Consider the following 26359-nt stretch of genomic DNA (forward strand, 5'->3'; position numbering starts at 1 on the left):
TCTAGTTTCTTTACATATAAAGAGCTGCAATCGAGTCTCAATTCTACTGTGTGGTGGTTTCCTGACCCTGGGGCGTGAGCTGCCTTCACATGACTGTTAGTAATTCCCATGGAGATGATTATTCAATTCCAAGTTCTCTACATAGAAGGATTTACAAAGGGGCTGGACATTAGCTTTCAAGTACTATTGACATTAAGATGTATTTGTCAAGAATAAAACAAGATGTAGATCTAAGGGAATACAAGTCAATGCAGTTATAAAAACAAGGCGCAACCATTTCCTAAAAACCTAAATTCAGGCTCAACAAACAATGGTGTCCCTGTCTCAATTCCTCAGTTGCTTCTGAAATCTTTTAAAATTAAAATGTTGAAGACTCAAACAATACAAATAATAAACCAGAAACTCTCAAATTGAGAGCTAGAATCTACTTATGCCTTTTTGCATGCAACAAGGTAAAACATATAAACAGGTTAAACAACAAACTGATGTATGAAGTCACCACATTTTAAAATATCAACTTTTAAAAAAAAACAGTCTAACATTTCAAAACTGAGCATCTTTTAAAAGACACGCCACAAATTAAATCCAAACTAAAGAGCTAAATCAAAAGGAATAGATGGTCATGTAAGGTACTGTCTGCAAATGTAAATAAATAAATGGCCATTCCTAGGTAAGGCTTTTAATTAATTTTCTTAGCAAAAGAGGGGGCTACAATGATTAGTTGCAGACTGAGAAAAGTGAGCACTTGCCAGTCTAGATTTGGGTTTGTAACAATCATCATCAAGATTCTTATTGGGAGAAAAATATCAGTTTGAACAAATGAATTAAACTAGAAAATTTTTCCTGTCTGCATGATCAAGATAAAGCCTGAACACCAAGTCTGCAAGCAAACAGAAGACTGTGTTACAAGCTTATCCTCCTAAATGATTGTACTTCATGCTTCTCATTTTCTAAAATGCAGCTCATTTTAAAACTAGCTATCTTGTAGTACCATTAGCTCAATAAGCTGTTGTACTCTGAAATAACATTAAAAATGACATGATTGGTCTCCATATTTATCGTCTATCAGTGACTTGTGAATAAATGTGCTCCATTTACAAATAAAGATTTTTTTTTTTATACCCAGCCTTGCAAACCACCTGAGCTCTGAGAATCAAAATGGATTCTTTCTTTTTTGGCTACTGATAGCCACAACAGAACTGGGAGCCAAAATAGGCCACTGATTCCTGCCAAACTCCGCCGTCTTCAGATTATCAGCTCAGCAACACCTGTGCAAACCCATGGTCTTCAGTTAGGATTAACACATGGAACTGACTGGTTCTGTAACTGGAACCCCGGAAACAATTCTGTTCAGAACGCACAAGGAGGAGAAAATAAATCCATCTTAACCATGCTGCAGCTAAGAGAATGTAACAAATAAATTGTAGCAAAACTCATTCTTGTCACTTAAGTGACTAGATATAACCCAGAACACAGGGGAGCAGCTGTTCTTGGTAAGTGTGATGCCCCACATGGTGACAAGTGATTAAAGAGCTACAGTGAGCCAGGCTGACTCCACCCCTCCAGCCCTATCAATCATGCAATGGGTGCAAGAGGGTTTAAAAGCAGGAAGTTCAAGTCAGTTGGCAGGTGGCTCTGGCAGAGCATGGACATTAGCTCTACAGCTCCCAAGAGGAATCCCTGAAGAGCTTCAGGGAAACTGCCCTCAAGAAGGGCACTCACTAGTGCCATGCCCCTACAAGGAGGCAGCAGACTCCAGTCTACCAGCCACGCAGGTTAGCCCCAGCAAGCCCCCACTGCATTTGGTACTCCAGCTGTCCCTGGGGGTAGTGAATCTGGGGCTCCACTGAAAGGATGTGGGGAGTGGGAGCCAGCAGCCCCCGTCCCTTTAAAATGCAGACAGACTCTCTGGTATAGTTTAGTATTGATAAGACAGACCACTGTTCATACGGACTGTGGCACCCCATTGACTTTGCAGAGCTTAGCCACCCAGAGGCACCCATCAGCAACAGTAAGAAAGTGGTATTTTTAGTCCCTTTTCAGAGCAGAGCTGCACTTTAAGTGTTCAAACTGAGAGGAGAAAATAACTGAGTTATACAGTGAAGAGGTCAGTCAAAAGTCTGCAGAAATGTTCCTTTGTTACAGGTGAACAGTAATTTCTCTCTACGATTTATAATGCATACCCCTTTCCTTTACGGAAACCATCAGGGTGATTATTACTACAGCAGAAACACTTATCACTTCAACCAGGAGCAAAAAGATGGAAAAAGAGGCGACTAGGAAGTAACAAATAAAGGCCATTAGCCACAAACTGGCGGGGAGAAATGTTTATCTATTAACAAGTTTGGAGGAAGATGCTGGGAGAGCTACACGGCAAGTGATGTGCAGTGTATTTATTCACAAAAGTGCAGGTGACCAGCATTCCCACAGTGCAAGCAAGTGACTGCGTACCATGCCACCCACATACATAAGACAGGACCACAGGCTCCACACTACGCAGTTACATTAGATGTTCTAGCAGACACAAAAGGAAACTTATCTCAGCAGTACAAATGGCCATAGATCACTGATTTTTACATTTAGGGAGAAGACCCTGCTGCTGCCATGAATAACTGAGCCATTACTAGACTGAAAGGGTAATACAGTCACTGACTCTGGCCCACACAGAACGCTCTCCCAAAAGCACAAATAAAAATAACTAAGCAAGACAATGTAAAGGGACATAATGGTTGACTGAATGAAATACTGCCCTGGTGTCTAGCAGTACGGCAAAGATGAAAGAAGAGCTCTGAACATCTGTGGAGGAGCTAGTGAATTGTGGTCAGGAACAAGAACAGCCGGTCTTAAAAACAGCACATAGGAAACCAGGAGATTCTCCTAAAACCCTAGTGAAAGAGGAAGAGCCGTGCTCACAGATACATTTTAAAAAATGTTTTAGATTTGAAAGGATTCCCCTCAAGAACGGAATCAGCAGTGCTGTCAACAGGCCAAAATTCATGTAACCCCTTCAGAGCTAGATCCGCAACATCTCCTTTATAGCTACAAGACACTGGACGGAGGCAGGTCTCAGGTCACAAAAGCTAAGCAGGAACACACACTGTTACTGCTCGACAGGAGCCTTCTAAAGAAAACTCAGGAACTGCCACATTTTATTTTATTACTCAACACTGAGCCAGTGCCCCAGCATGGTTCAGGGTGGGCAGGAAAGGGGGCACCTTTCAGATGAGAGCCTGACTGAGATTTGGGACCACTGGGCACTGTTCACGAGGATAGGGGCTTTAGAACTGATCCAGGCTACCAAGGTTAACCTTGTTAGGAGTCAGTACTTTCCCTCTACTTTCAACTGGATATTGAACCTTGGCTGCATCTCTAAACCAGCTTTGTAAGATTGCTGGTGCAAAATGCTCCTGGCTGCCTCTTCCCTTGGAGGCCCCATTCCAGCAATAGTAGAAACCAAGCTTTGGATGAGTCTAAAGCACTCTGGGATCACTTGGGTGGAAAGGTGCATTGAAAGAGTTTGGGGTTTTGGTTCAGTTTAGTGACATGGGAGTCATCCATTGAAGAATCCCCTTTCTGCTGAATTGCTCTTCTGGAGTGTTCCAAAAATAAAAGAGGGAGACAGCAGGATATTGCATCTAGTGGAGTAAAGTGCAGGCTGGAAGTCAGGAGCTCCCTAGTTCTAATCCCAGCTTTGCCGCTGTATGGGTTTGGAAAATGTCAATTATTGTTCCTAGTCTCCCCAGCTAAACAATAGGATACTTCCTTTGCGATGTGAGGGTGAATATTTGTACATGCTTTGAAAAAGTAAAGCACTATAGGAAAGCGTTACAAACAGGTGAATTAAATACAGGACACTACATTATGAAACATTCACAAAAATGAAAGACCCAAGATGAAGAATCTAGGGACAGTCATTTTGGACTTCGATACTAGAAATGCCACTACAGTTGAGGGATGCCACATTCAAAGTTTTTAAAACTCTTCAAATGCATGCAAGACTACACGATAGTGAAGTGTAGTACAAAGTTTGCATCTTCTATGCCAAACTGGTGGGTTTTCATCCTGCCATAATCCTTGCAGGTTTTTTTAAATGTAATCTTTTAATTAGTTAAGGATTTACAGTAAGTCTCAAGTGTTGATACACAGCTTAATATTAACTCAGTACAACTATGAGAAATTAAACCCTTTTCATAATCCATTACCATTTAGGATGAGCAATACATCACAGTAACAATTTATGATAGTTCAATGGATGTGGTTTTACATTTAGTACATAATGAAGCCAATCCAGAAAGGCGAATTAAAAGATTAAGATTTTAGCAGGCTGGATGGTTTAGGCTAAGAGATGCATGCTCAATATTCAAGTCCTTTAGCAGGCGGTAGGTTAACTTTACCAAATAAAGTCATCTAGCTGTTTCACGCCTCCCAAAACAAAGTTCCTGAAAGAGATGGGCAAGAAACTTCTGTGATTAAGTCCAGAAGAGATGGATAAGCAGCACAGAAAAATAGCTGCTAAAAGTGACAGTGTTATTAAATCATTTGAATGTCTTTTACAACTGATTCTCTGCCAGGAAAGGGCAGTTGGTCAGAGGAAACAGTTCATGGATTACAGTAAAAATATGTGCAGAGAACAGCTGCTTCCTCTGATTTTGTGTTGTGCTCAGTAAGATCACAACTGAAAACAGGGAAGCAGCATCAGATTGCACAAGTGAAAGCGATTCCACTATCTGCATGCTGAGGAAGGGGTTTGGAGAAGGAAATCAGATCACAAAGGCTGGGTTTGAAATGCTAATTGACCAGTAACTTTTTTACTTCAGAGATGCACTGCTCAGACTGGGACAGGACTTGATTTCTACTCTCCCTACAATAAACTCAGTCTCACAAACCTAGAACTTGTCACTGAAGCTTAATGTGAACTGCTGTGGCCACAGAACACCCATCCATAGCCATGCCAGATGGTCACATAAGAGGCTGTTAGAATAAAAAAAAAAAAAATATGGCAGGATGTAATGAAAGTGTATTGCTCATTCCTGACCATGACAAATGGCTATTAGTCATCCAGCCAACCAACCAAGGCATCCATGGCTAATCCTCAAAATGAGGACTGTTACTCCCAAAAGGCCCACTGTGCTGTGTGTCACAGTGACAAACAAGCTATTGAAACCTTTAAAGCATTCATAGCTAAATATTGCAGTTGGATTTTCCTTATATCTTCCAGAAATCCATACACAATGCTCTGCTCCAGCTCGGTTGATCATTCATTATTTCCACAGCTCCATAGGTGTGCATGGTATTCAGAGATCTGTGGACTTCAGGTATGTGCTCTGAAGTGCCTAAATCTAAGTTGATAGACAGACAAAGAGGAAGGGAAGAAGGGCTGCAGCAATGGACAGGAATGTTTCTCGCAAAACAAATCCACTCTGATCAGTCTGAATGAGATGCAGAGCTTTAAAGCCATGTTATGATTGTGCCCCAGCAGATTTGGTATTAGTGCTCAAGGTACTCTGGAGAGTTTCAGGAGTGTCATCAGCCTAGTGTAGTTTGCAGCAGAAACAAGATTTATTTCATGCCCGCAGGGAGACTAGAAATGCAGCAGTGGGATGACTTCATTGTTTGTGCCATGTGCTTATAGCTGACCAGAAAAGGAGAGAGAGATAAGGGTTGGTTACAATGGACTCTACAACTAAAATAGTTCTGAGGGATGCTTTGCACTGGAAAATGTATGCTAATCCCCAGAATCCTCCACAAAATTAGCTGTAGCGATCAGCTGCTCTCACACACGCTGGCTTTTTAAACAAGACAAACGGCTAGCTCCCACTGCAATGAACTGGGTGTTCGGTAGCTGAACTGGAACAGCCAAGCTGAACATCTGATTGCTACTCCTGCATTCTGGAGAAAAACCCTGCACAACTTTCCAGAATTAAACCTCTCAGCTGTTTCAATCTGCACCCTTCCGCATCCCACCAAAAGGGCTTCAACGGAGTTTAGAAACAAACTCACACAAGAGGAAAAAGTGTTGTCCTGTGATGACAGCAGGGGTCAGGAGAGTTGAGTTCTAAAGCCCATTCTACTGCTACAATGAGACCTTGAAAATACTTTGAAGTGATCATTGAATTTATCATCTAGAGTTTGGGCAGAAAAACATTCCTGGACTCAACATAGACCACTGGGCTTTGGGCAACATGGTATTGCCATGTACGGGAATCCGTCTAAGCTCTTAACTTGGCTGGAAGCACTATAGGAGAAAGTCATTCGAGCAACCCCATCTAGGTGACCATCAAGTGGCGTTCACATGCTCCAGTGGGAGCCATATCCAATCCAACTTGTCTACTAGGCCAGGCTGGACCAATATAGGGCTGTTAAAAAAAGCAGACAAGGAGGGAGTGGGCTGAAAAAACAGGATACATTTGGACAGATCACAAAAAAAGTATCAAATTCTAACCAGTTCTGCAAAACTAGTTTTGCATCTGGATTTGCAGTTTGCTTATACCAGAAATTTTAAATGGCTGAAGCGCTGGACCAGGATTTTCAAGATTTCACTGTCAACTTCAGCAGCATTCCCAGCATTGCTATAAATACATATGAGAGAGGAGGGCAGAGACCAAGAAATCTGATCTGCAGGTGATAATTCCAGATTGGGCAAGTATCCATGTATTGACTCTCAGCAGTGCCAGTTAACCATGCCAGTCCCCCTTCATGCCAACATGCCCATAAACTGTCAGGAGCAGCTCCTTCAGACTACTTCTATTTGTTCCTCAGGCTTTAAGACTCTGAAGTAATCTAACATTGGTCTTTGCTTTCAACCTGACTGCTGCCTGAATGCAAATGAGACAGTCTTGCAGAGTATTTTAAAGTTGCCCAAGTTTCTCCAATAAGTGGATGAAAAAGATGCAAATCTTTAATTCTGGTCTCTTCCCAATAAAATACAAAGGTGCACAGCTAGACAGAGGTTTATCAAAAATTAGGGAAGAACCTTCCTCCTGGGCTTCAATCTCGCATGCCAAATTTTAATCTAAAAAACCGAGACATTAAGTGTTGAGAGCCCCTCAATGGCAGCAAAACTTAAGTCAGTCACAGCCCATTTTAATTCATGTCCTTCCATCACCACTCCATCTAAACAGCTAGAAGGGTTCAGTGAATATCGGCCAGAGCAGAAACACTTGATTCATTCTCACACTCACACACACACACACACACACCCCCCCATGGCTGAATCATGAGACATGGTAACATGTCACTGACAGATTATCAGCATTTCTTGGGTGTGCAAGCACCTTATATATGTTATTTGTAATAGTAGGTTCAGGGTTTCGGTGGAAATGCTGCCAGTTTAGAAACACAGTCATAAGGCGGCAAACACGCAAAGGACAAATCTAACAAAAGGTTTAGCCAAATGGGTCTGAGTAAGCCCTCAGTCACATGCACAAACAACAGGCATCATCCCTCTCTCTCAAAGACCTTACTCTACATGATTTCAGCTGTTGGCAGCCTTCTTAGGAGAGATCGGTTTAAGTAAAGAAGAGGAACCTTTTGCCACAGCTTTTTTTCCAAAAGGCAAGCTGCAAAGATTTTGTAAAGAGATATAAAAAATGTATCTCAAATTACTCTGGGGATGTGTGGACTTAACCGTTACAGTACACGGGTGTGTTAAATCCGGATATATTTTCAAGTCACTTCCCCCAGTCTATCAGGGAATATAAGAGCTTTCCCCCTTTTACTAGGGCAGAGATCTGTCAGAAATAGGCAGGCATATCCCACGCAGCCCAGTTCCTTCAACCACGGATGCTGCTCAGCTTCAATCCTCTGTACAAAGCTAAATAAGTACATTGCACTGCACAGAAGAGGAGGAGGCATGGCCTCTGCCCCAACGTGGTTAAGAGACAAGACCAAGTTCATCGTTCAAAGTTCAATGTTTTATTCAAAGCAGCTGATCACCACACAGCTGCTTAAAATATCCACTACAGATGGTGGTACCTATGAAAGACTGCCAAAAAACCCACAGCAGCAAGTCTCGGAGCCAGGTCAACTGACTTGGGCTCACAGGGCTCAAAATAGCGGTGTAGATGTTCCCACTCAGGCTGGAGCCCAGGCTCTGAGACCCATCCCCCAGGCCAGGTTTCAGAGCACAGGCAGAAACATCTACACGGCTATTTTTAGCCCCGCAGCCTGAGCCCCATGAGTCTGAGTCAGTTGATCTGGGGTCTGAGACTAGCTACCGGAGGGTTGCACGTGTTTTTTGGTTTGGTTTGGGGATTGTTTTTTGCAGTATAGATGTACCCTTAATGAATTAGGGTCTTTGGTACAGTAATGACTCTGTGGTCTTATGCAATGAGCTGTGAAAGCACTCCTAACGAACACCCAGAAAATTGAACAGCAAGTTAACTAGACAAAATCCCAGCATCCCTCAATTCCATTCACATCAAAGATCTCAATCGGGTGTGAACAGGAGTGTTTCTTCCCCACTTGTCTGCCTTACTGGTTCTTAATTCCATGAATGACGACAAACTGTCCTGCTTTGCTATGCTGGAGAAGTAGCTGTAAATCGGGCCCAACAGTTCGTGCCTAGGAGCAAGCAGGAGCTGAAGTTACTGTATTTGCAGCATGCTCATTTCAGCAGAAGGCTTGATGAAGCTCAATAGCGACCCCTTGCAGCAGATTAAGGATAAAAGTGGATTAGGTCAAAATCTCCGATCCCATGGTGCTCGGGCCATACGTGGATTTTGGATAGAGATATCTGGGCGACGACGACGCCTGGCTAAATTTCATGGAACAAAGATTAAAAATTAGAGATCAATTCATGGGGATCTTCAGTGACGTTTATCGGAGGCGTCCTCTCCGACACACCCAAAGTGATGTGTTGGGAAGAGAGGCAAAGGAAATGAATGACTAACTCTTAAAAGCAAGGAAGTTCCAAGGTTAAAGACACAGCAGCTACAACATGCTGCACTTCGTTCCTGCAGTCTGCATAGTGGGTAAAACCTACAGTATCACGTCTCAAGCATCCATGCAACGCAGTGGGAAACTAAGGCGTTTGGTTCCATAATTTCCTGGCTATGGCCAGTATAAAATCCGAGTCTTAGTATTATAAGCATGTAGCTGAATGTGGGTAATTCCATTTGATACTTCTCTTTTTAAAGACCAAACCATGGTCTAAAACAGGCTGTCTCTCTCTCTCTAGCACTGGAAATGGTGAATTCCCTACATATGCATGCACCAAAAATTACAAGAAACTCAGACAAAGCATTTCAACAGCAAGCCAGAAAGGAAAGAATCAGCTGCACAAGTCTGACTACTAAACCAGCATCGGGATTTGTTTTGCTGGTAAAACAGCATGAATGGAGACAATCTGTAGGCCTCCGGCCTCCACGCATCTCCACCCACTCACCCAGTAGCTGCCAGAGGGGGCCTCATGACAATCTCCCCCCTCCCCCCAAAACTGGCAGCAAACACAGGGCTTGCGTGGCTCAGAGACTAAAGCACTAGGCACTTCACATCCAGCCAGCTGTTCTAAATAAAAATGGAAAGCGTGGTTTAAAATCTCTTTGCGTCGGTTACACTGTCACTCTGAACTGTGCTGGCAAAGAAATCCAGGCGGGGCGCAGAGGGATTACACCACCAGCCCAGCTCCCACTTGAGGCAGCACCACCATTCACCCCAAAAAGGCATTTAAGGAACAAACGTGGGGTTTTAAAACAATTCAGTGTAATTAGACTGCTAAGCAGAGCTTGCTGTAATTCCGGGCATCAGCCACATCCCTCCATTCCTCAAAAGGGTAGGGAGAGCCAAGGATCCAGCAGGGATGTGTTAACAGTATTGATTTCCACTCATTTTTCCCAATCCCTGTCCATATTACATTTCAAGAGGCACTGCCAAGAGCTCTTCACATGTGAAGACTCGCCTACGGACAGCAGAAACTCACAAAAAAAACCCCAAAACAGGGGGGTCAGTAACCCCTTTGGCAAGTGATCCGATCCAGGAATCTAAGAGTTAACTAGCCCGTACACTTGTCTCGGGTACAGTACAGCCCCTATCCCACCATCCTCCAGTCCTAGCCCAACGTGGCCAATCAAAGCAAAGGGTGGAAATTATTCGGGATGTCTGACAGCCCAAAGAGCCGTAATGACCATATATGGTAAAAACCACTGTCAGGAGCCCTGCAGTGCTGCTGCTGTGAGACATATCAGTGAAATGCAGCAGCCGAGGCAGGGCCAAGGAGAAACACAAAGAAGAATAAGCCGCTCATCACTGGGGTGGGGTGGGGGAGGGAAGAGCCATTCATCTGCCAGGGCACAGGCAAAAATCACTCAGTATAATCAAAAATCACCCCCGGGGGGGACATTGCGTGGGGCTCTGTGCCCGGACTTTGGGCTCAGCGTGACCATTTTTATTTAAAAATACGGCAAACACATTCATTGGGAGCAAATATAAAAGCCATTTGCTTGCACTTCATATGGTAATGAGACTAGAGCGCGCTGGGACTGTGCCAGTCCGTGCCCTAATTATTCAGCACCTGGTGCCTCCTCCATCCCCTTGGCTCACCCCCACCACCGTCCATTTCACATTTCCAGGTGCCACCACGGAGCAGACAGATTTACAGGAGCCACGAGCCAGAATCAAAGGGCAGGCGGGCGCTGAACACGCTTCACTAACAGTAGCGTTTTATTTCACTGCAGCGCCTGCCTTTCATCCCGAAGTGCTTCGTGAGCCAAATGCACGCAGACCCGCTGAAAGGAAGCTGCCTCGGGAGCGGAGGACAGCAAGCAAAGCCTGCTGCACAACTGCGCGGGAGAAGGAATTTTTGGGCAACCCCTTCTCTTGCAAGTTCCGTGGTATCTTCGTACAGAGGGCCATGGCTTTTAAAGTCTGTGTGCGGTACTCAATTGTTCCTCCCCGGAAGGATGAAGGGCTGACCCTGCTGGGATTTGAATAGGTGGTTTCAGGAAGTCTAGATGTATTTAAAATCATTAAGTCACCCCCCTATGCTGCTAAAACAGTTCAAGAAGATGCATCTATCTCCCACCTACGGCACAAGACATGCTATTGGTATTGCCTAACCAGCCGGGACCTTAATACTAGTGGGAGAATACGATGTAGCCTCCACGAGGAAGGGCGGGAGGCAGTTCAAATCTCTGCCTGTGTGTCCCCAGTGCGACACTTTCACTTCGAACCCAAGAGCAACCATGAAACAGGTTTGGTTGGAAAGCTCCTAAGACTTCTTTAGAAAGGTGTGCTGTGTGAAGATGATTCAAGTTCTGGGTGGGGACTGGCCACCAACGGCATTAGGGCTCAGCTCCTGAGTGTCTCCCTACAGGAAGCTCCCACAGAAGGGGCCAAAAACAACTTCTGAAGTTCTACAGAAGCAGGTGGGGAATCCATCCTGGCCATCACAGAGGACTCTAGACAAGGGATGAGAGTGTGGGGGAGTCATACAGGGATGGAGATGTAGACTTGATCAGGGAGCCCCTCATATGGCAGCATGTAGACAGCCTAGAGGATCTGCTTCTCTGATCCTCCCATTCCCCCCCCACCCCCCACAGTGAAAGGCATGTCACTATCCCATGTAGGCTACTTCAACTACTGACCCTTCTTCATCCTCCCACTTGTGGTCTGGCTAGGTGCTAGGATCTGGTTTTGGCCCTGAATGCATTAAATGTGCACCACACAAATAAAACTGCTGTAAGTCAAGCATTCAATAGGATACTCTGCTTGCAGAGTATCAATTATAAAGGTTTTAAACTCATAAGCAATTTTAGATTTGTTTACCCAAGTGCTTTAACCAAAAATTTGACAGTGTAGTATATTTAGGTAATTAATTTGTATATATTCCACACACAGCTTTGCACATCTCTTTCACATGCAAAGAACAGCAGAAAAATCTTTGAAGAACTTGCCAAACTAGTGACACGATTCTAAAGAGCTGCAGGGCAGGCATTTTGGTTTAGCTGCGCTGGTGGTGATCTTCAAACACACATACAATCCACTCCAGAAAACACTCTCTCATGGTGACAGACTAATTAAGGGTATCAGAGCTGCACTGGGAGTTTGAACATATTGTTTTCGGCGGACCCATTCTCAACCCCAGACTCGGCAAGAACGCATTGAAGCCAGGTAGAAAGACCACCATACTGGCTGCAGCCATCACGCTCCAGAGTTTAGAGAGGCTGGTGTAAGCAGAAGGGTCCCCTTTGAATGTAGAAGGCTGCAAATATGCTGAATCTGAGCCTCTGGGTGCTTTCCGAATTGTGTTGGCGTAGCTGTTCTCTCCCAGCATGGCCTAGATGAGTCAGCTTGGCATCAGCAATGTGGGCCTTCTATGCACAAGAAGATGGGGGAGGCATGTTTGCTCCAAGCTAGTCAGATGTTCCACGGATGCTGGGGCTCAAAACCTGTTTGCTCCTGAACCAGTCAGGCTTCCGCAGAGTCAGAGAAAAACAATGTTCCATGGCAGAAGCCACAAATCAAAGATTGTTTTTTTACACAAGCTTTGCTTATCAACTGACAGCAACAACAAGTAGAGATGCTGGGAAGAAGAAATAAATGTTTCACTTCCTTTTAAAAGGAGGGGTATTCTAGGGCATGACAGATGCCTTAATAAAAAAAGGCCTTGATAATGTTTAACAATTGATAAATCAGCCATCTCACCTCAACATTTACCATTCTTTAGCCTTTGCACTTTATGTCAAATGTCCATGTAAGACTGTGGACAGCCACTTGAATAGAACCAAAAACTGTTACCACAAACCCCCCCCCCCCCCAAAAAACACAAAAAACTTTATTGAAAACGTAAAGGAAAAGACAAATTTGAGAAAATAAGCTGTTTACTTTCAAGATTATACAGACCTTTTATAACATGGGTTTGCTCTAACCCTTCATAATAGGTCAAGCCACATTAAAAGTACTTTGCAGAGACCCACACGCTAAGTGAGGAATTTGATAGTTCCGTTGCAATTAAGCGGAGAAGGAGGTTCTCTCCCTTCTGACTCTGGCAGCTCCCTGGTCTCTCAGGATTGCACAGAGTGTAGTTTTATGGAAATCATCAAAAAACAAAAAATTTAAATCAGTCCTTTTGAAAGTGAACATGATGGCAAGGATGTTAGTGAAAGCCATTTGCGGACAGCTCAGTGAAAACTTCTGCTCAGTGAATGGTGGCCATCAGAAAATAAAACACTCTGATGTTTAAGGAACGGAAGAGAATAGTGAAAATATTATAATGTGAATATATAAATCAATGGTATGAGACACACTTCATGTGAACACTGTGCTTAATTCTGGTCACCCTATCTCAAAAGATATAGCTGAAGTAGGAGTGCTCCAGTGATGGGCAATAAAAAGATTAGAAGCCAGAACAGACTTTGATAAGAAAAGACTGTAGACACTGGAAGTGTTTAGCTGAGACAGGAGAAGTGCAAGAGCAGTCATGATGAAAGGGATATAAAATAATGAGTTACAAACAAGTAAAAAACAACACTCCTAAAACAAGAACAAGGGAACAAGCCATGAAATTAAAAGAAATTTTGACGTGTAAGGAAATACTTATGCAACACAATTAAGTTATGGAACGCATTGCCTCAAGATATCACTGAGCGTAGTGGGGGGGGGGTGACCCTGAAAAGTTTGGGGACCACTAGCCTAGTGGCGCTATTATATATCACTGCTTGGGTTAGGAAGATACTTCTCGCCTGGTACGTCAATCCCCAATCAAGCAGAGGAATACACCAGGTTCAGTTAAGTGTCAGATGGGATACATGACTAGATGGACCACTTGTCTGAGCTGGTAAGGCCACGCCTATGCTCCTAACTAATGCTTCCATGAAGCCAGAGTTACAGTTTTGGAGAGGTTTCAAAGTAGCAGCCGTGTTAGTCTGTATTCGCAAAAAGAAAAGGAGGACTTGTGGCACCTTAGAGACTAACAAATTTATTTGAGCATAAGCTTTCATGAGCTACAGCTCACTTAGAGATCCCACATACACACTTTTGCAGACTGGGCTATTCTTTTTTCTGTTTCCCCCCAATCATCCTGGACCAATGTACTCTCTTGTTTTGTCATAATCTTAGCCCTCTTCCAAAATGACAGTCCTCTTTTGAAGAGAGACTAGTGCTGTGAAACAAGAGTCAATGGTGATGTATTCAGGGTTTTAGGGTTTGTTTTTTTGTTTTTTTTTTAAAATAGATAGCACATGAAGTGATCAAGCTGATAATTTCAGTTACAAATCCTTTAAATGAGTTTATGAAAGACTTACCAACTGACTGTGATAAAAGTCAATCTATCAAAAGGGGAGCTTGAATAATTCTTTCCAGCACAGAAAACAAAAGGTATTTTGTGACCCACTGCAGAGATAGCCTCAGTCCTTACACACAATCACCCCAAGGTATGTCTACACTACAGCCTATGTCGGCAAAACTTATGTCACTCACAGGGGTGAATATTCCACCCCCCTGAGCGGCATAAGTTACACGAATAAGAGCTTGTGTGCACAGTCCTGTGTTGGTGGGAGAGCTGCTTCTGCCGCTCACGGAGGCGCTCTTTATGCCAATGGGAGAGCTCTCTCCCGTCGGCATAGAGCGTCTTCACTGGACGCGCTGCAGCGGCACAGCTGCAGCACTTTACATATATAGACATACCCTTATTTTCCTTTGATATATCTACGAGACACCACCCTACTGCTTCATACTTTCTCATGCCATAGTTGCAAAGGCTGTCATGAAGCCTCCCAGCGCTGATCTCTTCCAACCGTCTCTCCCCACGTCCTTCCATTTAAGCAGTTATCCTGCATTCTGTATTTGCCTTTGGGACAATAGGTTTTGTGAAGTGAGTGCATATATTTATGAGGTTACAGAAATAAGTCTAATGAAGAAGTAGGGAACCAGAGGTGGTCGTATAATACAGCTTCCCTGTATGGTTATTTATCAGTTATAGCTGCCTCTTGCTTGTATAGAATCTTAAAATATCTCTGTCAGAGATATGTGGAATGTCTCCCCCCATCATACTCCAGCTGCTGAAGATAACAGGGCTCTCGCCGAAGCGCAGTAGCAGTCTGCACAGGGAATCATTCATGTGATCTCAGAGAATGGTTGGAGATGTGGCAGGAGCCGTTATCTCACTTGGGTTATTCTGGTATTACACCAGCATTGAACAGGTAGAGCCTAGAGCGAAAGACTATCCTAAAGAGCCAAACCGCAGCTGGAACAGGAGGTGGTCATCTGATTCTTCGGGTACATCTATACATGGATTTAAAAACAGAAACGGTGACTAGTCTGGGTCAACTGATTTGGGCTCGCAGTGCTCGGGCTCTGGACTGAACAAATGTTGTGTAGACGTTCAGGCTCGGGCTGGAGCCTGAGCTGTGGAACCCTGCAAGGGTGAAAGGTCCCAGAGCTTGGGCTCCAGCCCAAGTCTGATTGTCTACAAAGCAATTTTTATCCCCGCAGCTCAACTCACCTCACCCGGGCCAGCCGTGGCCATGCTGCAGGTCTTTTATGCCTGTGCAGACATATACTCAAAGACCTCATGGCAACAGGGTCTTTGAAGACTGAAAAAGGAGGCTGTCTGATTCTTATTCTTTATTTTGCCACCTATCTGTTGCTTGTCAAATGCAGAAAGTGATTAATGCAATACTGCACTGAGACCTAGGAGATACCTGGGTATCTTAGAAAGCTAAATTCCTGATGGTAAAAGAATGGACCATCACTATAGTAAACAATTTCTTTGTGGTAGCACATCATTCTAATCATGTACTTTTTTCATACAGAGCTGGTCCAAATTAGTCAAGCAAACCATTTTTATTTACTGTGTTTCATTTAAAGGAAGCATTGGAATGATTACTGAGGCATGCAAGACTCCATCTAATGGCATCAGAAACTGGCATTGGTCATTCCAAAAAACAGCTCTGAAGCAAGACTTCCCAGGCTCAGTCTGGTTCATAAATAATGTTGAGATGATAGCTTCACTCTACAGAGGCAATAACGAGAAACTTTCAAAAGCACCTACCTTGTGCAAGGGCAGCACCAGGAACGCTCCACCACCACTAGCTTCTATGATTATTGCAACAAATTTGGGGTTTACTACACAAAAGGAACTATCCCAGGTAACACGGGAAACCCGGATGTCGTCATAACACTGGTCATTTTTCACTGCTTGCCCAAACACATGCCGAAATTTGCTCTGTCGTACCACTCGCCTCATTGTGTCTGCGGAGAAAGAGAACAGGAGTTTCAGAAAAACTTGGCCAGTTAAGTGCATGTTGTCTGGTCTGTTTTTCTAGAACCCACCTGCCTACATATGCTAGTGAACTCAAAAAAAGAGTCAGACAAGTACCCGGTATTGCAGGAGATGCAGCAGCTTTCATTCTTTACTCCTACACATACAGATGCCCAGTTTCAGATCCTGACCACTCTACAGTTCAAATAGCGCTCGTAACAACTGGTTTTAAAGGGTAAGTTCTATTTTTTTTTAAATAAGACTTCAGAATTACACTGACTTGTACCAAGCATAACAGAATTAGATTTTTTTAAACCAATATTGTATTTTACAACAAAAATGGTAAGACTAATTTTCCACAAAGAATGGCATTTTCCCTATTGTGGTTTTTTTTCCTTTTATTCCAGTAAAAAAGCACCCAACTCAATGGGTTTTTAAGGTAAGTTTCTACATATTTAAAAATCATATGGGGGCACGGGATGAGAAATGTATTTTGTTTTTTGATGTAGATAAAACTCTCAGAAACAGGTACTTCTGTGAAGTGGTTTCACAAGCTAGCTAGCTTACTTTATACTAACTCAAAAAACTCTTTGAAAATAAGTTTCTTTCCTAAGCAGGGAGAAGGGAAACAAGCTAATGACTTGAATTAACTACTCTGAAACCTTGAATTAACTTTGTTAGCTTGTTTGCATTGCTCCTCCTCTGCCTAAGAAACTAATTGTCTTGAGTTAGAATAGAGGGAAGTTGACTGGCATGGAAAATTCCAGCTCCCCCCCCCCCCCCCCGCCTCTGCATAGACCGCACGGGGGTAACACTCCATAGGAACACTGGGTCTCAAGGGGAGTGAGTGGTAGTATATTTTCCATTAGCATCTCCAACTTCCAGATTGATCCCTTCTGAAACTTACCAAAAAACATCAAAGGAGTCTTCCCATTGTAAGAGATTTTCTCCTCCACAATTTATCAGTTCACAGGTAAGTGAGGAACCTCCACGTACCTTCTTGCCTTTAGAGATGTGAAAAGGACTTCTGCAATGCCCAATCTCTGAGCAACAGAAATCAGAGTCCTGCTCTAAGTTTGCCTCTCCATAAGTCCATGGTTACACACCAGGATTGGGAAAATGCTGCTCCAGTTCACAAAGCTACTTGTTAAGGAAATATTGGTTCTGATTATTCCTGCAGTGAAGTGATAAACTGAAATGCTTTTTCACACCACACAGTGGGTGTACTTATGTGTGCATAGTCTGCCTGCAAGCAAAAATTGTGAAAGGTTACTCAAAACACACATCCCATTTTAACTTCCAGAACTCTGCACGCAAGTACACTGCAAGACAGGCTTAAGAACTGCTTATTTGTAAAAAGTCTGGGAGCTAAGAAGTTAATGGTCTGTACATCTGGAGTAAAGCTCTCACCAGAATTGGCCAAGTAGTCGTACAATTAAAAGAAAATTTATATCACTCTTAATAGAAAACTCAATTACTCAGTGAAGTACCTCAAGTTTCCACATAAATATGAGAAATTCTCTGCAATTTGTCTCTTTCCTGCAAAATCCCCATGCCTGTGGTGACAACGTCAAATACTGAGCACCAGAACTCTGAGCAGGACATCTGCACAGCAGACTTTCCCCAAACCTAAAAATCTACAGATTAAGCAGACCATACATTTAAAGTGAAATGGTAGCACTGGTTAAATCTGCTGGACTGACAGCACTGGAGAACGAAGCCACTGGTTCACAGAGACACACCCCATGCAGCAAAGCCAAAGCAGCGAGCAGAAGCTTCTACTAAATGCCACACATTGCCAGAAAAAGGCAGGAGCTCGCCTCCATGCCCAGGCACTCATGGGTTTCCTTTCAGAGATGGATAATACATGTCCCAGTTACAGTGGTGATTTCTGCAATGTGGATCTCTGTCTATCTAGGAATAGGATAGAGACCACCAACGGCTTTCACACAGGCCAAACAGCTGTGGGATGGTAATGACTTGCAGCCACTGATGACCTTAACTGAGTTCAAACCAGCGACCTAGAGGCAAAAAGCTCTCGAAATTATTCCAAGTCTCTTGACCTATCCAGTCCAGACTTTTTTTTTTTTTTTTTTTTAAGTATTTCTCACTAGTATTAGTTTTATTGTACTAGCATCAAACAGCTATTCAGTCTATCAAGAACATAATGAAATTGCCCAAATAGTTAGCCTTGCCCTCACTCTGAAGAAAACTAAGGATGACCAGACACATTTACAGCTCAGCTTCCTAGAGTCTCTTCTCCATTAGATAACATAACCCAAACCACTAGATCGTGGATAGATTCACCTATTTTCAGGTCTCTCCAATTCAGCCAGGAAACCTAAGTGATTGTTTAAGACAGCACACAGTCTCACCTATGCGTGTACAGGAGGGGGGAGGGCTATTTTCATCAGGGCTTCATTAAATTTCCCACAATAAATTAGCTGGTTTTGAACGACAGAAGTGCCACAATTAGCACTTTATTACAAACGCCTGTAGCTTAAAAGAAAAGCAGCTGTTTTAAATATAAAATTTTGTGAACATCTAGAGAAAAGCAGCACTGCAGAAAAAGTAAGGATGGTATTATTAGACGGGGTTATGCCTCCTCAACATTTACGAAGTGAATAACTGAAAATTAACGAGCTAATATCCAAACGTTTGTTAAAATATGCAGTATGTGTAGCAAAAAGTCTAAAAAGGGGCCTTATCCCAAGCTCCACACACCTCTGACATAAACTGCGCAATCAGAATGAAAAACCCAAGTGACCCACAAACACGAATAAACTTTTTACACACACAAGCCATAGCAGCACCATGACAGAAAATGTTCAGATCTGTGCAGCAGCTGCAATGGAATCGTTGAAGCCTGACATATAGAATAGTTTTCATCCAGTAGGAGTCCAGAGCACATTAGAAACAAACTAATATACGAACTGGCAGATACTCCATCCCCTATCACTGAAACACACTCATCTGTGCGATGGAATACCACAGCTACTCTGCCAACAATGCTGCAGTTTTTTCAGAGAGGAAGGGAAGAGCAAGCTGTCCCAAGCTGAATTGGCAGGAGGGGGATACGCTAAATAGACCTGTATGTAATAATTTAAGGTGGGATTCTGCCAAAACAACAGGAAGGCAAGCCTACTGCTTGAGAAGTGGCATGGGAATTTTAATGATCCCAAACAGGAAGGAGTGTTCAGAGCAGGTGACTGAGTCAGGAGACCCTGGTTCCATTCCCAGTTTTGCCACGGACTCACTGTGTGATCTCAAGCAAATCACTTGTACCGTCTGTGCCAAAACGCACCTGTCGTAAGCATTTCCAGCTGCTGGAATGAATGCCCCCAAGAAGGGCCAAGGATTGTACGAGTAAGTTGTCAGGGTCTCAATTAAGATAAGTCATGTAAAAAATTCAGTATCTCACCTAACTAGTAATTCGCATTATTAAATCTTTTAGATCTGATCAACAGCACTTCTAAAAAGACCCTTATCTGGTACTGTAGTAGAGCCTTAGTCATGGCCCAGAACTCCACTGTGCTAGGAGCTGTACAAACATAGGGAGTTTCAGTACAAAAAAAGTTACCTTTAGGAGGCCATGTCGTCATTCTGATCAGCAGTTATTTGCACAATGCCAGCAACTTGGAGAGATGCACAATTAAGACACCTGCTTTTACCCTGGCTTATGTATGTTACACCTTAAAAACAGACAATACCTCAAAATAGGTAAAATGTTCAACAAAAGTATTACTGCCCCCAAAATCTTCTCCAAACATGAGAGCTCAATATCTTCATTTCTTTTTTCCCTTTGCTATTATTCAACACTTAAACTGACACTGACTTGCTGTAAAACATTCTGGTATACAATTTATATGAAAGATATGATAAGTATTGCTAATTCTCACAATTTTACAGTAAGTCTCTCAATGTGTATTTTTTAAGCTTCAGCTCCTGGAGTCCTGTGATTACATTAGGATTACAGCTTTCCAATTACCCCTGCCCCCAGACTTTCTAACCCTCATGATTGCAAAGAAAAGCCTCAAAACATGAATTCTAGGGACTCAGAAACCAGAAGGTAACTATAAAACTCCCCAGATTTATTTTTATAAGTATCATTGTTTTTAAGCCAATCTCATGATTTTGAAATGCTTGGGGTTGGCAATACTGCAGCATAGAGCTGTGCTTTCCAGATTTTTATAACCCTCTGCTCTAATTTTGATGAAACTTTCTTCTCTCAACAGTCACTCACTTCACATCTTGCCAGGACACACAGGTATTGCACTTAGGAATTAGCCAAACCCATTGATGGGGAGAAGATAGAGGGTTGCTCTCAAACACCATGTGTTGCAATAACTAGACCCAACCGGAACTGTGCACACTCAGCTCAACTATTTCTCACCAGATAACGCATCTCACAGGTACAATGCTCTGCAGCAAAGTTTTACTTGCTCATTTACCTGGGGTGAGTAATTTCTTCTGATGAGCAACTAAAATATTAGTCATCCAGGTAAGACAGGCGAGCAGGGCAGGCTTTGTATATGTTTTCAGGAAGACTTTGCAATACTGTTCATTGTTTAGCATTCTTCCCACTCCATGGTGGGTCAAAACATTAAAAATCTTGTTTTAGAAAAGGTAAAGCCAGTACTTAAAATCTATGTTCCTGCAAGTAACCCCAACTTGCCCAATCTCAGCACAACATATACAGGAATTTTTCAATTTGTTGTCTTTAATACTGGGAACAGGGACATGCCAGTAAAATGTAAGCTTTACTGTGTATACAGCTTGCACAAAAATTTCACCTGGTTCACAACGAGACCCCACCAAAAAAAGTCAAGTTCTCCATCTTACAAATCTGATGCCCTTAATTCTACTATTCTTCCCTGACCAACTGCTGAAAAATTCCCTTCTCCCCAGTCCCCAGGGTGAATTTCCCTCATTTTAGTCATCTTTAGAAGTTAGCCTCATTTAAGATCTTTCTGCTCAAGAAGCACACCTTTGCCACCCTTTCCCTCAATCCAAAATGCCCTGTTCTCAATGGGAACCTCTCTATGATGAGCCTACGCTGAACAGGCTCCCTTTGCTATGGAAATGAGGGCTTAGTGAGTGATTCTCAGCTTTGGATCACAGCCATTTCGATCTGGTTCTTGTCCGGGAGTGGGGGGGGACATGCAGGCTCTAGTTATAAAGAGCAGTGGCTATGGATCCTTCAATGCACCAAGGAAAGCGATCAGGTAAAAAATATAAGTAGGGTTAGCTTGGTCCTGGAAAGCCAATGAAGAGCTCTCTTTCCCTGCAGTTCCAGCCTGAAGAGGGTTTAGTATCCTAATTAATTTCCCAATAGTCAAGTGCAGCAAAGGATCCCCTCCCCCACCATCTAAAAAATGACAGCTGAATCCTGACTGCCACTGGTTCTCTTCCCAGGGTTAGTTCAGAGTCAAACGAGGCAGACTGCAGGAACAGAAGGCAACCCTTAGGGAAAAAAGTTACTCTGTCTAGCAAAGTGGATAGGCTTTTCACCTCTGCAATTATTAGATAAACCCTGATGTGCACCTGAAGCCATTCGCCATTTTAAAAGATGATTCAGCCCTTTATTAAATAAGCAAAACATAGTAGGAGCTGGCTAATTCAGGCTAACGACCGGGGAGCCTGGGTGAATTACTTAGGCAGGGTAGCACATCATGAAATGTCCTTTGTTCACTCGCTTGGCTAACTGCAGTTTTACCTACCAATGCTATTTCAGTAAGGATACTGTAGCATCTCCTAAGAGCGAGAACGTCAGAGACGACTCATGACAGCACTGTTCATTTTAAATCTTTGCTGAGAAGGGGGGAGAGGATATCAGGGCATGTGTGCTAAATATTGGATATTTGTCCCAGCAAAGTATACAAATTAGGAGGGTTAAAGACACCACTCCTACTTGGAAGTGTTTTAATATTGCTAGCGTTACAACCCTCAGCAAAATGAAAATGGAAGCTTTACAGACCCTTCCAAGAGGGTATCGATGGAAGTGCTGACAGACCTCTAGCTATACATGGAGCTCCCATTCAATGCTTTATAATGCAGAGCATCTTACAACTCATGTTGTATGGGGCGCATCTGGATAAACACCCTTCAGCTTTCTAATGCTGAGAGACTTGTGGCCAAACTCTACCTTTGGCTACATCCATCCAAATCTGACTGATTGCAGAAGCCATTGTTCAGGCCCAGAGTACTAGGCATAGAATCTGGCACCTTGCAACAGTGTTCAAGTGGACCTTAGAAATCAATTGGGTGTTTAAGAACAGGTTAGACGAACACCTGCCAGGAATGGTCTAGGTATTCCTGGTCCTGCCTCAGCATGGCAGGGCTGAACTAGGGGAACTCTCAAGGCCTTTCCAGCCTCAGACCTACGTTTCTAAGATTCTAGGAGTTGACACTGCATGTCCGCACAGTACCATTCATTCAATTTCCTTCTGATCTTCCATCATGAAGAGTCACAAAAATTACCCTGGATTTGCCCATCTCCTGTTTATAAAGGACTTATCTGTCTAAAGTCCAGATATAGTTCTGTGGGTTGCAGGGTTTTCAGCCTGCTTATGTGAGAGGAAACACATCCTGCTAGGGAACAGCTTACAGGAAAACCCCCTGCGAATGACAAAATCCTGTTCAACCCACATGGATGTGATCCTTTGGGAGGGCCAGACACTCAGAAGAAATAGCTGGTTTAAAACATTAATTCAGCCAGAGGCCATTTTCAGTAAAAACAATTTACACGCCAACCTTACGGAAAGAGCTTCTTTGCAGAATCTCCTTATAAAAAGTTGGTACCTTTGATCGTGAAAGGAGGGTGTTTTTCCTTCCAGGCAAGATTCCCAGAAAGATAAGGAAAACTACATATTTTATGGTAGCCCCCCACAAAGGCTTAGTTCAGGACTGGAACTCTGTTGTGCTGGAAACTGCAGAGAGCTAGACATGGTCTTTGACCCAAACAGTTTACAATCTAGCAATGAGCAACATATGAACAGTGGAAGTGGTGAGATAATCAAATATGTTATAAGCAGGGCTGGCAGCACTGCTTACTACTCGGGGTGCCCGATACAGCCCCTTATAAGGCCCTGTTTTCAGTTGCTTACAACTTTGCCGGATTTTCACCATTCGATCTGAAGTTTTTCCAGCCTAGGTGTCTGCCTTAGGCTGAATTTGTTTGGACAACTTCAGCCAAAATGGTTCAGCCACTTCCAAGAATGAGGCTAGGGAAAGCTAGGTCCTGTCCATGTTAAGAGTCCCCCCCCCCGGCTTTAGAGCATGGATATGAAATCTGGCAAGAGGGGTGGGGCGGTCTGTATGTCATGGATACGTCTTTTGTTATTCCCATGAAAATCCACTCACATTTGGCCAAGTTATAAGCCTTTGAAAAACTGTAGTTTGCACATGCTCAGTAGAGACTCACTAGACCACAGATAAAATCTCTGAAGATTCCATCTGTACTAAGCATGTTTCAGCCCGGGGCTCCAGTGAGCTGAGCAGGACTCTCCCTGCAATGACAGGCCCAGACAGTAAGATCAGAGTGCCTGTCTCTCCTGGACTCGCAATGGAGGATGCTGCAGAATTGATATGCAGACACAAAATATAGGGTTGGGGTTTTTGGGGGCTGAGCGGTGATGTGGGGGAAAATGGGACTGGCTGGGCAAGAAGACTAGGGCTGGGAACCAGTGGGATGGGGGAGGAGATCTGATGAGCAGCCAGAGTGCAAGGAGACAACTGGTATTGGTGGGGCAAAGAGACTGGCACAAGGAGCCAGGGAAGGGGTGTGGAAGGCTGGGACTGAATGAAGCAGCCTGGGAAGGGAGACAGAGTCAGTGGAGAGGGGGAACATGCGCGGTGGGCTGACAAGAGGCCAGTTGGGGACTGAGGTGGGGGGGGGGGGAAATCAGACAAGGAGCTGTGTGGAGGTTAGAAGACAACCGGAACAAGCTAGGAAAAGAGGCTGGGGACAAGAGGGGGAGCTAGTAATGGCTGGGCAAGGAGATTGGGACTGGGAAGAGACACCTAAGGAGTGGAGACAGACTGGCTAGATACGAATGGAACCAGGATGAGGAGCCAGGGTGGGGAACAAACAGAACTGGGAGGAGGACAGGTCAGTGGGAAGGGAGCAGAAGGAGTAAAGTTAGGTGGAGAGGAGGGGCACAAGCGAAAAAGGCTGTGTCCATGACAGTACAGAGCCTGGAATGGAACCCAAGATTCCAGAGTCTCACCATTCCACTGCTGTCAGCAAACAACTGTGAAACTCGCTGGCAAAGCGTGCGTCTCATCTTCTCCTAGTGCTGGTCCTCACAGAGAATGACAACCTACTACTACTACTATCAGTTACTCCATGAGCTCAAGTGGCAGAAGTCTCTGAGGTTCAAACCCTGTTGATGAACCACATGGGTGTCAATATGATGTCACATGATAGAATTTGTTTTTTCCATTTACATTTTTTAAAAACCTAGGAAAGGTTGCACAAGAAGCATTAATTGTAGCATTTCCTAACTTCAATGCTTGACTTTGCAACCTCCAAAATGCTCTTTTAACATTGTGTGCACATGCATGCGTGTGATACCTTGTGTGCGCCCACATGTTTGCACGCGCATGCACACACACCACTTTCTATATTTTTAATTACAAAGAATTATTGATTTTCTGCAACTGCTCCGCAACCACCTGCCCCAACCACCTCTCTGACTAGCCATGTAGCCCTGGATGATTTCTTGGGGATAGTCCAGCAGAAGAGGGCTTTGAGAAGGCATCTGGAGATGGTAACAGCCTCACAAGATCAGTTCTGGGAGGGCATCTGATGCCTAACAGTCAGCTTGGGAAAAAGTGCACAAATGTTCATGGGAGGGGTAGACAAGCAGGTCTATGGTTGACAAGCAGTCATGAGGTTGGCATAACTGATGGAACCCTAATGAAAAGAGGGGACACTGGAAAGAGCGAAATCCTGAATGAACACAATAGAATAAATCCCGGGAGCTCAATGCCACAGGATATTAAAGCAAGCAGCTTACTCTAGAAAAAGTTAAGAACTGCATCTGCAGTTAGACTAGGAACACTGTAAGTTACAAGAGATTGCAATCCTCATGCTTCAAGGCCATGCTTCAAGATCACCATCTAGGTCAGAAGACATTCACCCACATGGTGTCATTGTGCACAATTAAGTTGATCATAAAGGGGCTGAAGGACTCGCCACTTGCCACAGCAACATCTCACAAAGGCCACTCAATTAGTGATGCCAAGTCTCAATTTTATCAAGCCTTGTGATTCCCTAAAGCCTCAGCTCCTGCGGTCATGGGAATACATGAGAATCTCAGATTTCATTTTAAAAAGCAGACAGCTTTTAGCGCACGGCAGTTGTGGAGGAAAGCTTGAAAACAAACTCTAAAGCCAATAAGAAGAGCCCAAAATGATGATGATGTTTTTTCTTTCTTAAATTACACAATTTCTTGGGGCTTGACTCATGATCTTTGAATGCTGAGGGTTGGCAAAACAGCCACTATCAGAGACTGAGAATATAGACGATTGGAATGTTTTGATATGGCAACTCCTAGGTTGTTATTTTTTAACATCTGTACATCATGCAATACACTTGTATAGCATCATATCAAGATTCATGCTTTGAGATCCTCTGATGGATGGGACTGCAGGATTACAAAGTATCTTACAACATTAATCACTTACAGCTCACTTCACCTTATTAGTTTCTTTTTACAGATGAGGCAATGGAGGCTCAAGGAGGTTAAGTGACTTGTCTAAGATCACCCAGGATGAATGCCAATAGCAGAGGCAGGACTAAAAGCCAAATATCCCGAGTCCCAGGTCTTGTGCTTGTAAACACAAGGCCATTCTTCCTGTTGCATCTCATCATTTTGTGTTAAGGCGGCTTGTCCATGTCAAGGGACTATTCAAACCCACTGCAGCAGTGACTAAACCTTTATTTTCAGGCATTCAGAAAAATTTAATCCAGGCTGCACATTGTCACACATCACAGCCCTAGGATGTATCTTATTTGTGTACTGACAAATAATCTGCCTGGTAAAGTGAAGTATAGGTTGAGCAAGATGATCCCACCCCCCGACTTCAGTTCATTTTAAAGACAAAAAGCCAGACTATAAACTCAGTGAAATTTCCAGCTGTCAAAAAAACCCAAAA

At 43.5% G+C, this 26359-nt stretch overlaps 1 protein-coding gene across 6 annotated transcripts in view; it reads right to left on the reverse strand.

The window, feature by feature from the left end:
- CORO1C (coronin 1C) overlaps positions 1–26359 on the reverse strand; it is an 83626-nt gene that overhangs the window by 25346 nt on the left and 31921 nt on the right. For 3 of the 6 annotated variants that reach the window (XM_043529992.1, XM_037879266.2, XM_027820840.3), the window contains exon 2: positions 15989–16188. In XM_043529992.1, the coding sequence (XP_043385927.1) occupies positions 15989–16188 (200 nt within the window). Of the gene's footprint in view, positions 1–15988; positions 16189–17105; positions 17427–26359 lie in introns of those variants that run through there. The other 3 variants (XM_027820838.2, XM_027820839.3, XM_037879264.2) reach the window with 3 other exon arrangements.

Source organism: Chelonia mydas, chromosome 15 (genome assembly GCF_015237465.2).
Source record: "Chelonia mydas isolate rCheMyd1 chromosome 15, rCheMyd1.pri.v2, whole genome shotgun sequence".
Lineage (NCBI taxonomy): Eukaryota > Metazoa > Chordata > Testudines > Cheloniidae > Chelonia > Chelonia mydas.